General features: G+C 40.6%; 1 protein-coding gene across 1 annotated transcript in view; it reads right to left on the reverse strand.

Moving 5' to 3' along the window:
- LOC104471174 (succinyl-CoA:3-ketoacid coenzyme A transferase 1, mitochondrial-like) overlaps positions 1-15136 on the reverse strand; it is a gene marked incomplete at its 5' end in the record, with an annotated part of 30426 nt that extends 15290 nt beyond the window's left edge. Inside the window, 2 exons of the mRNA XM_010086419.1 lie at positions 12928-13018; positions 15028-15136. Coding sequence (XP_010084721.1) covers positions 12928-13018; positions 15028-15136 — 200 coding nt within the window. The remainder of the gene's footprint in view (positions 1-12927; positions 13019-15027) is intronic.
- Between the last annotated feature and the right edge of the window lie 2267 nt (positions 15137-17403).

Consider the following 17403-nt stretch of genomic DNA (forward strand, 5'->3'; position numbering starts at 1 on the left):
ACCCACTATCCAGCATGCTGCAATATGCACATGTACTTACAATATATGCATCCTATTGAAAACACCACTCCTGAAGAAGAGCTCCAAAAACACTGTCTGTATTTTCTAATTCTACTAATTGCTTTAATGAAATACATGTCTTTCCTATACAAATCTCACCCTTTTGACATTCTTACACCACCGCGTTTACAACAATGCTTCCTTCTCTAGGTACTGTCAGAAATGAACTATCTTTCCATTAATGACCAGACAAAGTACTGCATCAGATTGCTTTGCCTCTATTCTCCTTCCTTACACCTTACACAAACTATCAGCAAGTATATGCCCTAACTCTGGCTTTATAAGCTGTGGTGATGGGGAAAAAATGTAAAGGAGACATGTATAAGTACTGTAATACAAATCTATACTCCCCACAAAAAGAATACTATCTTACTCAAGAAAAGAGAGAGAACCCCCAGTTTAAAAATCAAGATACAATGCTGAGTGAGCTGAGATGCATTTGTTTTGCACAATAAATTACTGTAGATCAGAGGAAAGAACCCACTGAGCCACAACCAAAGTTCACTTAATGTATGCTAATACTCCACCACTTCAGGACCTATGTCAGACATTCCAGATGCAACTTCCGGGCATCCTTTCAAAAGGCCAGATTGAAAAAGTTTACTGTTTTCATACATAAAAGTAGTAATGACTTTTACAACAGCACCACTATCCTCTGCCAGTGCTGACTTCTAATAGCACGTGCTGCAGTGCTGCATGTGAAGGGAGAAGGGCTGAGCACTACCAGCACCAGCTCTTCACCTCCTACTACAATACTCACAATAGCTCCATGGACAGACCCGCAGTCAGAAAGACTTCCCAACTGCATGCATAATGAGGACTATTTTAAGGTTAGGACTTATTTTAAGACGATAGCCCACTTCTATGCATACTCACACATTTTGGAAACTCTGTAAGAGGAAGTGAAGCAAGCTCCTCTGATCTGGTTCTCTGAATTTCTTCTATGTTCTCTAGATGCAAAGAACTTGACTTACTATAAAAGCTTGCTCCACTTTCCAACTCTGACCTATTTAAAAAAAATTAAAAATATATCTCTGATGCAACGTTAAAAGTGTTGCAGTGCCAAAGCCTTGAGAATAAAATGTGTGCTGCCTTGAAACAACCTGTATTTCTAACTCCTCACAGGAAAAAATTACAGCAGTTTGAAACCAAAAGATCTGGGAATTGTGTAGAAAGTGAAGTCTTGTGATCAAAGAAAGGGATTAAAAAAAAATAATAAAAATACAAGTTCAGAATATCCTGTATAGGGTTAATCAAAGCAGGACAATCCCTCTCACAAGAAAACTATCAAACCCTGACCTCTCATTATACAAGGTAATAAGCAAATGCAACAGACCAACCAATATCTGATGGCAGTCTAACAGGTCTGTAAAACTAGAGTAACATGTATTGAAAGTACAGAAGTTAAACAGTACTGTGCACTGCTTTGTAATGTAAGAAAAAGCAAGGGCAGCTTGAACTGCTTACAAACCAGAGTTTGCTACTTCTGCGTATCATTCAGATGGTTAACACTGCTCTTGCCATTGCAAAACTTGCAAGCTATCAAACGGAAAAAGGCAGACATGAGATTTCTGAATGCAGACAACAAAATTCTGAGAGTGCATTCACATAAGAAAGGGATGGCAACAGAGGGTCAACAGAAGATTTGTAATGGTTAAAAAAATCACTGCCTCATTTCACTAAGATCTATAATCCTTCTTCCTATAGTCTCAGAAGCAGCTACTGGAGCACATTGTCTTTAACAGGATTTTGCATATTGACCTACAGGACCCCACAGAGATACACCTGATTCCCTCATCTGCTACAGGTAGGTATCTTCCCTCAAAAAAAAGTTAGTAGCTACAAAGTTCCCTATAGAAATTAAACAGAAAGCTGCTCAAAAGCTACTCTCTGTCATACTCATCCTAAGTTGTTCTTCACTTCTTAAGTCACTCTTTCTCCTTACCCCAAAAGCAGTCAATTTATTCAAAAATAAAATTGCAGTGAGGATCAGTCACTGAGCACACAGGCCATACAACCTTATTTCCCAAGCACAATGAGATGAGGAATTTTACCTTCAGATGTCACACACCAAGAGGCTCTGCCTACCTGATAACACAAAATTACTTCAATTCCCAGGTGCATTTCGTCTTCAGAGCAGCATGACAAAATCCAATTGCTGTTATTCATCTTATGTGTTTATTTTAGATGTAGATTTCTTAAAAGAAATATAGCACTATCCATCTTTTTTTTAAGAATGCAATCTGCATTCAGGTTTCCAGATAAAATAAACCTTTTGCTTTTCAGGCACATCAGTTTTCCTTTCATCTCCCTCCAAAAACTCATTTTGAGCACTTGCATTTGAATGTCCTAAGAAACCAACACTTCACACAGCAGTGAAAATGCTGTTCTCCCTCCTATTCTCCCTACCTTTTGCTCTTTACTTGATATCTCTATCCCAGAATAAAGATAAAAAACAATTCCTGGTTTAGGAAATTTTCTTTCAATATAACATTTTTTATGGCAATTATTACTTACTTGTTCTCCCTTCCCATATTTTGCTGCTTTCTTGGTTGTTTTCTTTTAGGTGCAAAAGTTTCTTTGAACTTTTCAGCTTAAATTATGTTTATACTGAAAATGTTACCCCTAAAACATGTCTTGCAGGCAATGCCCTTCCTATCAAACAGTAACCAGAAAAAGAAAAAAGATCCCTTACTGAGTGCAAGGAAAGAATACATCCTGTATTCATTTTAAAAACTGGGTTCAGTGCTTTAAAAATTTAAACAATGGTGAGTGCAATAAAAATGAGTTGCCTTAGATAGGAAGGAAAAAGGCAGTGTGGAAGCTGATACAGTTATTATGTGTGCTGTCCGAAGAGGGAAAGTACATATTAGTGTTGGACAGAGAATGCATTCTTTTGCCCTCAACATTGTAAAGATTTCTGTAAATTTCCCCATTCTGTATTAGGATGAAATCTACATCAACAGAATACATGAAACACACATAGGAAAAGAGCTCTAACCTGGCACTCATCAAGAACATATGTGACTGAAGTTCCCCACTCTACTAATGGAGAAGGTCTGGTTGTTTAGCAACACCTTCCTTCCTATCGTTTTGTCCCTCTCAGACCTATGAAACCTTCCTGTCAAAAACTAACGTCTGCCTTTTCTAATTAAAAAATCAGCCAAAAATGACTCCGAGCCAGATCTAGCCCACATATCTCAAGTATACTGGAAGCAGTCAAAGGCAACATGTTGATGCTGCACTCCAGATAAATGGTAATTTGCAGCTCTCAGACCTTTATCTTTGGTGGCTCAAGGAAAACACATTTTACAGCATCACAGGGAAGAAGAGACTAAGTTTCTAAGCTGATAAAAGCTTCACACTCAACCATTCTTATGCAGGAAAAAGGAAACATGGAATGTCACATTAGCAAGAGATGTAAGATGTTTCTTGGGGTTTTTTTCAGTAAAAGAAAATAATGACACTCTCTCACTCTGCCATTGTAAAGACATTTATAGGTGTCTAAGGAAAGTCGGAGTGGTCAGGACAGACTAGGTGCCCTTTCTGGGAACACTGGAACCTGAATATGAGCAGCATCAATTAACATAAGGGTTTCATTCTGCATCTCCTGAAGAAAAGTCATTCTCTATGCTCATTGTTCAAAGATTCTCCAAGACCTGTGGTGCATACTCCTGGGAGATCCCACCAAGACCAGAAGTCACTGGTTTTGAAAGATTATCTTGAATATTTCAGTTTTGGAGTATTAAAACACGTTGGACAAAGAGGAGCTACCTGACCTTTCCCCTCTCATAATCTGGGGATTGGAGGGATGGGGAAGTAACTGCACCACCCCTGAAGACTATGGATTAAGAAAGAAAAGCATGTAGTAAGAATCCTGGGGAAAGCCTCCACCACAGGCAGAAAGGAGTGTTTCCTGCAACTTGCTGTTTCTGCAAATAAGTATATTTCTGGTTGGCCCTACTCCTGGAGAACGCTTTATGTAAAAACACTAGTCAGCTTCTGGAGATACATGAGCAGCCTCTCTAGGCATTCAGCAGATCTGAGTGTTGCATAACTATGCATTAAACTTGGTAACAGAAGGACCTGTTCCAGCACTAGAAATTTTCCTGGCAAGAGGCTAGGACTGGGAGAGGGAAACAATCTCCTCAATCATTCTCCATTTAAAAGAGACTTAATCTCATTTGTTTTCCATTGTAACATCACCTTTTCAGTCTTCAAAAGGATGTGCTCCAAGTTACAAGCAATTAAGTCTCCCACTAGGTCCACACTTCCCAGGAAAGTCCACAGATGCTCCCTAACTAAAAAGAATGCATCAATCACTACCTGTTTGACATCTCTGAGCAACGTAGCCTTCAGCTTTCAGGCTCACAGGGGTGCCCGACTATAGCATGAAACTTTACCAACGTGAAAGAAGGCATGTGGCTGAAGATATCATCAGAGTTCTTAGCGGTGCACATTCCTATGTCCACAAAAATAATAATAAAGTATAATCCTGAAAGCAGCAGAAAGTGATCTTTTACAGCCTTTGTCAGAAAATTAGCGAATGCCTACTAGACAGCATTTCCCAGAAGACGTCAAACAAAAGTGCAGCCACACCAAGGGTAAAATAAATGTGGACAATCACCCACATAACAGTTCTTGATGACTCATCTTCCCAGTCTTCTAGCTGGCTTTTAACAGTGAGACTACATCCCATAATAATCCCCCCATGCTTTACACTGGGAGATTACCAAGGAGCCAGCTCAGATGACATTCTGTTTCTCCTCCTTTTTTGTCCACCACTTCCAGCAGGGTACACAGAATGAGGGCAAGATGAGCAATGGGAGTCAACAGGAAGAGGAAAACAGATTCAGCTCACAGAAAAGTAGATGAGACAGAAGCATAACGTTTATTTGCCTTGTTGATTCCTGAGACACTGTCTCCAGACATCTTTTTTTCTTTCCTAGGACATTTTCTCACTATTCTAATGGCAACTGCTTAATGGAAAGCAGAAAAGAGAGGCAGAATCTCTCCAAGGGAAGATGACAGCGAAAAGAGGAGGAAGAGAGAAGTATGAGTGCTGCCATATGCTAAGGCAGTCCTGGTCAGAAGAAGGACGAGGTAGGACAGAAAACAGGGCAGTGGGTCACAGCTGCCAGAAACCACAGAAACTGTCCATGGCAAAGAGCAGAAGGAACAGTTCACTGAATCTCTCTCAGCTCAGTAGCCTGGGACTTCTTCCACTTCAAGAGGAGAAAGAAGAAGGAAAATAAGTGATCCCACAGCTGCCAGGAATCACAAAGCCCAGCGTGCAAGTCGGCATGACTGAGCCTTAAACCCCCTCTGCTCCTTCGCTACAGGGTTTGCACTGCAATCTTCTCCCTCTGTTACTAAACCCTTCTTAGGGGAACACTGTCCTCTCTGCTCCAATAACTTCATCGCGGCTTCAGCCTCACAGCAAAATGGCAGTACGCTTCCTCTGCCGTCCTCCTCCATCCTCCTCCAAAAATGATGCTCCACTCCTGAAAGAATGATGAGTGCAGGCATGCAGGCCAAGTCCATCAAAAGGTAATTTTTGAAGAGGAGAAGTACCGTACATTGCATAGTTACACCAGCAGCAAGATCTCCTCTTTCCACATTCCTTTCTGCTATGAAATGGCACACTGTGTTTTTATTACAACAAATAAAACAACTCTATTTAGAATTTTAAAAATTCATCATATATTTTCCTCACAGTAAAGTCATATGGCATAGACTTAATCCGACAAATATTTGAATTTCATAATGAAGTCTCCTGGCTGAAAGCTAGGTTTAACTTTTACTGTCACTTTTCTAAAACCAAGTTGACACAGTTCCTCAACCATGCTGTGTTCTATATCTATTTTGTATTTGTTTGTAATCACAACCAGAAAGTCATGAGAAATCACATCTGATTTCTCAATAATTCCATGCAGTGCAAAGTTCAGTACAGTCCAGCCTGCCAAAATCCTAAATAACCTCCACACTAAAATTAGCAAGATGACTTGGTCAGATTTTCAGGGGGTTGCAGTTCACACAGTGTCACAAAAATTTAACAGCTGTAATAAATCATCTGATTGGATTCTTTACAAGAATTGAGATGATTTAAAAAAAAGAGCTTAAAATAACCAACTTATCCCTGAAAATATCTTATATACCTTGCCTCATTATTTTTGCAACTTGCCATGCGCATGATTTTACCTAACTCCACTCTTATCTCACAAGATAAGAGTCACTGGTGACCTTGTATTTCACTTCTGAAAGCATATTTAATCTGGAACGTTTAAAGAATTTCTTATGCATATACAAAAATGACACACGCAATGTAAGATATTCTGAGCATCACCTTGATCATATCTTTGTGTACATATAAGCTTTCTTCACAGACCCTCATGGATTTTTTCAGTTACATTTTAGATCTCTGAATCAAGGGATTGTCAAATTCGTGCCATTAAAACCACCTGACACCTTATACTATGTGAAAAAACTTTTCAACTTTCTGTGAATTTGGAATGCAGCATCCACCTGATGGTATTTATATATATATATATATATAAAAATATATTTTTCACATATGTAAGTAACATAACTATATGTAAACATCTATAACATAGATACGTAAAAAAGTAATAATAAGGATGGAATTAAGGAGTTACATATACAAGAACAAACAGGGAACCCATGGCAAAGATGGCAGATATATTTTGTTTCTAACAGAAGCATGCAATTCAAAGTAATGACTGAAAAATGAGATAACTTGATACATTAAGATTTACCAGTCCTGCCTTAGATTCAAAATATGTAATTGCCAAGAACATAAAAACACCTTTTGTGCTTTAGAATAGGGGGTGCAGTCAGTTTACCATTGCATCTGATGCCATTGAGAAGTGCCTTATCTGGAGATATGGCAACTTTAGGAAAACAAGAGTCTTATCCATGGGACCTGATGAGATCCATCCACGGATCCTGAGGGAACTGGTGGGTGAAGCTGCCAGGCCATTAACCATCATATTTGAAAGGTCATGGCAGTCTGGTGAAGTTCCCACTGACTGGAAAAGGGGAAAATTAACCCCCATATTCATGAAGGGTAAAAAAGAAGACCCAGGGTACTACAGGCCAGTCAGTCTCAGCTCTGTGCCTGCAAGATCATGGAGCAGATCCTCCTAAAGGCTCTACTAAGGCCCATGGAAAATGAAGGAGAGGAGACTGGTAACCAGCACGGCTTCACCAAGGGAAATCGTGCCTGATAAACCTGGTGGCTTTTTATGATGGAGTTACGGCATCAGTGAACAAAGGAAGAGAAACTGATGTCACCTACCTGGACTTGTGCAAAGCGTTTGACACTGTCCCGCATGACATCATGGTGGCCAAACTGGAAAAATATGGAATTGATGGATGGAGCACTCACTGGATAAGGAATTGGCTGGATGGTCGCACTCAGAGAGTTCTGGTTAATGGCTCAATGTCCGAATGGAGACCAGTGATGAGTGGGATTCCTCAGGGATTGGTACTGGGGCCGGTGCTATTTAACATCTTTGTTGGAGACATGGACAGTGGGATCAAGTGCACCCTCAGCAATTCTGCCAACACCACCAAGCTGTGTGTCACAGTTGACAGGCCAGAGGTAAGGGATGCCATTCAGAGGGACCTGGACAGGCTTGAGAGGTGGGCCCATGCAAGCCTCATGAAATTCAACAAGGCCAAGTGCAAGGTCCTGCAACTGAGTCGAGGCAATCCCAAGCACAAATACAGGCTGGGTGGGGAATGGATTGAGAGCAGCCCTGAGGAGAAGGACTTGGGGGTGTCGGTAGATGAAAAGCTGAACATGAGCCGGCAGTGTGCACTCGTGGCCCAGAAGGCTAACCGTGTCCTGGGCTAAATCAAGAGATGTGTGATCAGCAGGTCGAGGGAGGTGCTCCTCCCCCTCTGCTCTGCTCTCATGAGACCCAACCTGGAATACTGCATCCAGCTCTGGAGTCCTCAGCACAAGAAGGACATGGACCTGTTCGAGAGAGTCCAGAGGAGGGCCATGAAGATGATCAGAGCTGGAGCACTTCCTCTGTGAGGACAGGCTGAGAGAGCTGGGTTTGTTCAGCCTGGAGAAGAGAAGGCTCTGGACGGACCTTATAGCAGCCTTCCAGTACCTGAAGGGAGCCTACAGGAGGAATGGGGAGGGGCTTTTTACAAGGGCATGCAGTGACAGGACGAGGGGTGACGGATTTAGACTGGAACAGGGCGGCTTTAGGCTAGATATTAGAGAGAAATTATTTACTGTGAGGGTGGTGAGACACTGGAGGAGGTTGCCCAGAGAAGCTGTGGATGCCCCATCCCTGGAGGTGTTCAAGGCCAGGCTGGATGAGGCTTTGAGCAACCTGGTCTAGTGGGAGGTGTCCCTGTCCATGGCAGGGGCGGTGGGACTCGATTATCTTTAAGGTCCTTTCCAACCCAAACCATTCTATGATTCTATGATTCTAGTATGTTCAACAGAACTAAACAGTGCATCATGACAAACAGTTCAAATGTTTATCTCAGAGTTATTTTCTCCTTACTAATGCATAACATTGTAACATAAAACAAACTTATTCAAAAAGAGTACAGAGACCAAAGGTTCAAAAAAGCTGGTAATGCCTTTTAGAGCAGACAGTCTGAATCTGTCATAATCTGACAGCATGCCGTCAATCTCCTTTTAGATGATCAGTAATTAAGAGATTAACTGTGACTTCTCTATTTTTACTCTAAGGGAAACTCTACTGTTCAACACTATTGCATTCAAAAATAATGCATATTTAATTCTCAAAAGCAGACAAAGCCCAGAGGGGAGTAGCTCATTTGATACAACAGTCAGACCACATGTGCAGCTACTATAAGTAATGGACTTCATTCTTACCAAATTCAGCCTATGGAGACAGTAGAGACAGAACAAGTGTTGCTCTCAGGATGTGATTATAGCCAAAATCAGTTATCTGTTTCATTAAGGAAAACTAATTAAAAGTAATAATAATAAACTTCCATTTTAAGTATTTGGCTATGTTTACAGGACCATAGTTTTTGTTGCAACATATAACCTGAAACAATAGGTCTGACAGCCTGCATTAGGGAAATCTTAGCTTAAGTTGACCTGAAACATACAAGTCCATTGTAACTTGAAACTAGTATCCAACAAGATACCATGAAGTCACAAGCACATGAAAAAACAGCCATGCGCAAGAACATACTGTATACTGATCATGACTATATTTACTGAACCAAGCTTTAAAACAAGGACATACTAACATAGATGGAGCAAACCAAATTTAAACCATAATGCAGCAAAAATTTAATAAAACGGACTTTACTAGCTTACTGAGACTGAATCCTCTAAATTTAAAGGGCTTGTAGTAACACAGTGTAAAGGAAATATTTAAAATACGAATAACACAAGCAAAACAAATTATAAGGGAAGGTGTGAGAGGCCGTATTTTAGAAGCACACACATCCATCATGGTATCTTTCACTATCTCCCTGGTTCACAAGATCCAGTTTCCCCTGCAGCAAGCTGAGTAAATACCAGAGATACCAGATACTTGTCCTGCTTCCCTTTCAAACACTTTGCCTTGCTCGGCTTGGCAAAAAGTAACTACTCTTAAAGGTGCCGTTTCACTAGCTAGCACACAGCGTATGCTCTAGTGTAATGCACAGGAACAGACAGTAAGTTGACCAGTATGTTTCTAACTAGGGTGCCTAAGAGTACCCTATACACTACTGTACAACCGCTCCTTGGCAAGCCTTTCAAAGGCCAAAACAACGACTCTACTGATAGCAACTATGTGACTTGAACAAGGATTGGCAGGAGGAATCCCCTCCCTGTTACCCTGCAGAACAGAAGTAGGGTGTGACTTGTGAACATCCTACTCCTTTTAAATTGTTTCCAGACAACTACCAAGCATTTCTAGGCTTTGCTGAAGCTTCTTTCAAGATAAGAGAGCTGGTAAGAGTGCTTCAGGACTTCCTAGTTACTGCTTTCCCCTAGATCTAAGTGGAGCTCTGTCTCCATTGCTGCCATTTTAGTTATAAACAGACAGCTCTGTAACACATTTTGTGGTTCACATATATGGAAAGACATGTGACTTAATCCATTTAGCTGCACTGAATAGGCTATTTACTTGGCTCCTTCCCTGCCCCAATTGGAAGTTGCTTGCTAATCCCACTGCAGAATGAGAAAACCTAACCACAGCCAACCACCCTGTTTGCTGGATGAGCTGGAGAAGAAAAATCAGCTGCAGTCAGGAAGATGAAACACAGCAGGGCATCAACTGCAGCACAACAGTGCCAAAGCAAAACACGTTGAATCCTGAGGCACCTTGGAAAGTGGCAAATTACTCATGCCACAAAGTACCTAACATCTCAAGATTACACGAACAATTCACCCTTTGAATACTATTGCTGCAGAGTACGTGACTGCTGTGCTACTTCAGTTTTAAAATGCATGGTATCAGAAGATGCTTAAATGGTATCAATCGGTGGGATAAGGATTCTTACTTCATTAATGCTGACATCTGGGCTTTAACCTGGTTCCCAAACCCTACCGAACTATAGCAGGCTAAATTCCATATAATAGTAATACAATAAAGAAAAACAATAAACGAGACTATATTTTATAATTAATTTAATTTCAAAATAAATAATATTGTTCAACATGAGAGCAAAACTAGGTTTTTTACAAACTAGACTTTATGAAAAGCCTAGATGCCCCCAGATACTTTCAAATCATTACACTGTTCTGTGACGAGTTTACCAGACTTCCATGAAAGTTCATGGAAAACTAGTTTCAACAAAAAAGGAATTAAATTTTGCCTTCCCACCAGCAACCAAATGTTTTACAGTAATCACTCCAGCCTCAAGGTCCAAAGAATTTTCGGGAAAGGTAATGCTATTTCAAGCAAAATTAATTCTCACCTATAACACCACTTATGCAGAACATAGTACAAAATGTCTTCTCCATTCCGTTCCACCATGCTTCTCTTTTTACTTTTCCTCACACTCAAACCCTCACCTCCCTGTCAGGAGCATCTGTGCAATCTATCTACATATATGTGTGTCATTCAGAAATAAGAATATGAAGAAAATTAGGATCTCTAAGCAATTGATCTTTCTACTCAAAATTATTTCTGTCTCTTTCTCTCTCCTTTTTAACATCCAGCAGAAATTGTTCCCCACAAAAGTCTAAGGAGCTTGAGTTTGACTGTGTATGTGTCGAATACCAACACAAATCCTATCTGTCATCCAATCAATGTGCAACAGCAAGCATGAAGCACTGAAAAAAAATGAAGATAACATATTGCGAACTTCAGCCTTAGAAGCCTGGGAGATAAAGAGATTAGATAGATAGATAGATAGATAGATAGATAAGACAGAAACTAAATCTGTGGGTTTTGAATGGTATTCTGGTTTTAACAGGGTAAATACCATCAGCTTAAAAATGAGACATATTTGGATACAAATCCATGGACAAAGCATATGGGAGATGTAATTATGCAGCTGAAAATAGCACAAAGCATTATTAGATAAATGCCATCTAACTTCTTAGGCAAGGCTGGAGGAACTGAAGGAGCAGGGTTTGACATCTATCTTCATTTTGCATGAAGAACGAAGTTCTTCGTATCCAAACAACCTTTCCAGCTCACATAAACTTGTCGCTCTTTTATTCTAACACAACTACAGAAGAAAACAGTTTCCCAGCTATTTTTTTCCCCTACAGATCTTGTTCTAACATTGGATAAAGGCTGAGCCTCTACAGAACAGACAGGAGACTTCGAACCCAAGGAAAGGGCTCATACTTGGAAGCATTAATGAAGTTCCATGAAAACAATACAAAATTTTCTTTCTTTCACCATAAATACAGCATTCAAAAGTAGAAAGTTAACAGAAAATGTATATATCTAACACAGACGTTACCATTTGCTGAAACTAAGCAACCTTACAAAAAATTTAAAAAAAACACAACAAAACAAACAAACTGAAGAAATGCTCACAAACTATCTTCCTTACCAACTGGGGTGTGTATCCCCAGTACATCCAGCTGTGATAAGACTGTTATTTCACAAGACAATAGAGTTTAGGATGAGCTCCCTAATCAATTAAACTTTGCTCAAGAAGGTATAATGCCACTAGGAGACATCAGTCTTTAAATCTATAGTGAACTAAATTACACTGGAATTATTATGTTACTGAAGGTGACATTTAATAGGATAAGTCACTGAACCAAGGTTAGGGCCACCTGCATATGCTAGTCAACCAACAACACTGTAAGGAACACAATATCAGTCTTATTGACCAAGTTGATTTCAAATACAAGTAATTAGATTCTGCAAATCAACATTTTAGTTAATCTCATTTTAATTTCATTTCTGTTTTACCAATGCATTTCAACAGAGGTGTCTGCAGTTATTTCTCTATAAGAAGATCATTAGGTATTGTGGAGTCTACTACAATGAAGAGCTTGTGTAAAACTAAGCACTAATGAGAAGCTGAGAAAAAAACAAAACCCTATGTAGAACTCCACACACACACACAAAAAAAAAAAATCACTGATACTACATTTAAAGCATTTAAGCCAGAATTTTCAGCCAGTCAACCAGTTAAATATATATAAATACACATAATTGCAACTGTCTACAACAGTGACAATTGCTCCCTGACAAAGCTGAGTACAGACAGAGTGCTGTACTTTCTGGGCTCATTCCAAAAATAACACTTTCCAACAAAGTTCTGTAGTTAATATGAAAATTTTTACGATAAAAAGTAAGATGTTTTCATACATATCAGCCTCTTCACATGGATGGAATATTTAGTCTGTATTTATTAAACCACAGACATATGAACACCTACCCTGCATTATTACTGACTGCTGTCAGTCCCTTTACTCCAGTCTTCAGTAAGCCCCCAATGAGGTTTTCTGGAATCCCACACAATCCGAAACCTACACAAAATAAAATTGAACATGTAACACGTGTTTGAAAGACCATGTATTAATCAGAAGTCCAAGAATGTGCACTGTTTAATTAAAAATCTTTCCTGAGTAGTACAAGCTCCTCAGTTCACTAAATAAACCAACACTTCTGTAAAGAGTTGCACCCTAGTGCTGGAATCTCCCAGTCACTAGATGCTTCCCAGTTTGGATGAAAGCCCTTTAAACATCAGAGGTGTGTTCACATAGAAATGACCTTTGGAGAAGAGCTTCAGGACCATGGCTCTCCTGATATGTGTCCTAACCACTGTAGTCCTCCTCCTCTTTCTAACCAACCAAGCTTCAGTTCTTTACTGCACATAGCAATGTCAAACAGGAACACTGAGGACTTCTCCCACACAGCTTAGCCTATAATCAGGTGATAAAAATCTGGGAATCTTAACGTTCTTGGGCAGATGTGTAACTGGAAGGACCCTAACCCAGATCTCTACCCAGGCTGAAGTGCCTCAGACTCCGACCTATTACCCAAGAGCCCAGCATGCCTAAAATGAAATACCATGCGAGGCGCCTAAGTCTTAGGCCAGGCTCTAACACTAGAACTATAACCGTTTTATTCCCAACCACTTAGCCTCAGGTCTTCTTTTGTTCCAGTAAAAGCAAAAAAATTACAATAATTCTTCCTAGAAGGCATTTTGTCTCACTACACATCTCCAGTGAGGTTTCCATGTTTTAGAGTGGAAAAGGTATTCATAGAATCACAGAATCATAGAAGGGCCTGGGTTGCAAAGGACCTTAAAGATCATCTAGTTTCAACCCCCCTGCTGTGGGCAGGGTTGCCAACCACTACAGCAAGCTGCCCAGGGCCACATCCAGCCTGGCCTTGAATGCCTTCAGGGATGGGGCATCCATAACTCTCTGGGCAACCTGTTCCAGTGCCTCGTCACCCTCTGAGTGAAAAAATTCCACCTAAGATCCAACCTAAATCTCCCCTCACTTAGTTTAAAACCATTCCCCCTCGTCCTGTCACTATCAACCCCTGCGAACAGTCGCCTGTTTACAGGCTCCCTTCAAGTACTGGAAGGCCGCAATGAGGTCTCCCCGGACCCTTCTCTTCTCCAAGCTAAACAAGCCCAGTTCCCTCAACCTTTCCTCATAGGAGAGGTGCTGCAGCCCTCTGATCACCTTTATGGTCCTCCTCTGTACCCGTTCCAAGAGCTCCACGTCCTTCTTGTGCTGGGGATCCCAGGCCTGGACACAGTACTCCAGATGGAGTCTCACCTCCCTCTCCCTGCTGGCCACCCCTTTTTTAATGCAGCCCAGGACACAGTTGGCCTTCTGGGCTGCAAGCATGTCCAGCTTCTCATCCACCAGTACCCCCAAGTCCTTCTCCACAGGGCTGCTCTCAAGGAATTCTTCTCGCAGTCTATACAAGTACCTGGGATTGCCCCGGCCCAAGTGCAACACCTTGCAAAAGGTCAAGTCACAGTGAAAGTCAGTATGACACAACTTCTTGATTCTTCTGGAAATGCTGCACATAACCATTTAGTGTAACATAGATAAGTATTATCTTCACTTCCTACAGCCAGAAACAGGTTAAGTGATTTGTTCAAGGTCACAGAGACCCAGCAACTAGGCATATACAGAATACAGACAAGGCTACCTTAAAAATAATCAAATAAATTTTTTTTCTTCCCCATCTGAAATAATAATGCTAACTTAAAAAAGCCCAAATTTATTTTCTGCATTCAGACTGGCACATGTAAAGTCTAACACTTCACTAGTGGAGAAAAATACTTAATGATTTCTCTGAGGTTTTTTTCCCTCCCCGAAGAAACAAACTGGGATTTTTCTCACTGAAGGAGTCTTCCCCTCACTAGCAGAGTGTGAAATCACTTGTTTAAAATACCCACACAAGTATATGGATTTTCAAATTAGTTAATACCAAAAGAAACACTGAAACAGCAAAAAGTATTGCATTAACAGAACATGTGATTGCATCCACAAAGAATTAAAACATTTACCACCAACAAGTATAGTTGCTCCATTGGGTATATCTTTTACAGCTTCAACAGGATCAGTATAAAATTTGGTGCTGCGATGACAGCTGGTAGAAAAATAGCATCCAAAAATCTGGAACATTTAAAGAAACAAGTGAATGCATAAGAAGCATAATATAGTAGCTTGACGATGATGACCATGCCTCTGGTTAGATATGGGGGAAAATATATAACAAAAGATATTGCTACTGTAAACACTAAACACTGGGAGGATGGGGAGAGAAGGGTTCAGTTCTCCAAAACAAGGACTCTATTAGGCTCTCCATCCCCGACGTCACCCATATTTCATGACATTCATATATATTATGAAGGCTTTAGCCTTAATATGAGCTGCATCAATTTGACAATATCCAAACATTTTAAATTTTGGAATTCCATCCTAAACTGTTGACAAATTGTGCCATATTGTAAACAGACTCACAAATGCAATTCCTCAGCATGAGTTAGAGCAACCCAAAGACTGCTTTAACCTGTATATTGCTACTTGTAGCTTCAAAGATACACAGACACTAAACATAACCAGAAAGTGCTGAAGCACAGAGCCAGCATCAGCACAAAATCTGGTGGGAAGGTTCTTAGAGCTCTTGTGTTGTTGAAGAACAGCCCACAACCAGGTAGATTCCAGCAAACTGATGAAACAGGGAGGGCAAGAACGAAATCAATACAAATCCCACTCCCAAATCTAGATGTCACAGTGCAAAGCCCCTACACTGTAAGCATTGTAACTCATCCATTATATTCTTAGGCCACAGTTACCCTAACCTTTTTTTTTCTTCTTTAAGTATTTCCCACTAATACTACCATGCATTAATACTAATCAAGTACTGTCAAGGCACCAGGAGCAACTGACAATTAAGTCACTACATTAATACAGTCTCCATAAACTGAGAATATTTGGAAGTTAAAATACTACCTACTGGTGTTTCCACTTCTAATTTGACAGTAAAAGTGAGAAATCTTAAACTGGGAAAGAAGGAGAAGAATGAATAAAAAATAATAAACTAATCTACACGTTTTAAACACAATAGCCTAATTCTTCCCTAAAGAGTTGCCTTAAGATCCAGTTACAACCAGGGCAATAATTTTTGGCTCAGTTTCAAGATTACACAAACTGCCTTCTTCATAAAATTAAGGCTGCAAGTGTTTATACTGAATATTTAAGAAAACCTCTCTGAATGGGGGCTTATCTCCTCTTCAATGGAAACACTGATGTTCCTCTGCTTTCATGGGCTCAAAAAAAAAAAAAAAAATCTGTACACGGGTCATAAGGAACAGGGCCAGCTGAGAAAGAGTAAAACCTCTTCTCCATGGTCAATTATACCATGACTACTTATTTCAGAAAGTTTTTTTTCATAATGACAGTAAGACTGCATAGAGCACCTCTTCTGGTTGCATTCAGTGGGCAAGTGACAAAATGCGTATCAAGTGCTGGCAGTTTTGTGAGCCTCAGTACAACAGGGCTGAGGGTCAGGGCTGCAAGGATGTCAGGCCACTTTCGTGTCCCTGTGCCCACACATCTTAAAGTATTTTAAAAAGCCCACATGGTACCTTTAATCTTCCAAACTGCCTGTGACAGCAGGGAACAGAGCAGCATGTGTTACACGCGTGCATTTCCAGGCTGGATGCTTCTTATGAGGGTATCTGCCCTTCTATACTAAATATGTTATTTTCAGTCCCTTTCCCACCCACTCTGCCTTTTGAGAGCAATGGGTTTTCAGGGAGCTGAGGTGCCAAGGATCACCTACCCTCCTCTTCACACCAGGGCAGCAAACTAAGACCTCAGAAGATGGCTGTAATTCTAGCAGCCCAGGTTTAAGCCAAAAGTAACATGGGGACAGATAAGCTCCTAGAACGATCAACAAAAGCAAAGTAAATTTTATAGAAGATCAGAATATAACTTAGCAAAACAAAGACTGAAAGAGTGATGATTATTTGTGCATAAATGCATCAGGAAGAGTAAACATAGGCATAATAAGCATAGTATAGGAGCTGCTTCAACGAAAATAAATAAAAAAGCCACAGAAGCAATTCCGGCTGAAGAGACAAAAAACAACTTGGCTACGGCTACACGTGGGCTGGAAACCATTACATCCGTGAGGTCTGGCAGAAGCTTCCCCCAGGAAGAGGAAAGCAAGCGAGTGAGCTATCAGCAGAGCCGAACTGCAGGCGTTTGTGAAGGGCCATGCCCCGGGGCTGCCGGGGGCCGTGCCCACCGACCGGCGCCCTCCCTGCCTGCACCTGCCGCCTACCGCTGAGAAAGCCCGACGCGGTGACTGCAAGACTGACATAGACACTAACACACCGTAATTGCACTGCGATTTCAAATGCAGGGGAAATTTA

This window comes from Pterocles gutturalis, unplaced genomic scaffold, assembly GCF_000699245.1.
Source record: "Pterocles gutturalis isolate BGI_N339 unplaced genomic scaffold, ASM69924v1 scaffold3056, whole genome shotgun sequence".
Lineage (NCBI taxonomy): Eukaryota > Metazoa > Chordata > Aves > Pterocliformes > Pteroclidae > Pterocles > Pterocles gutturalis.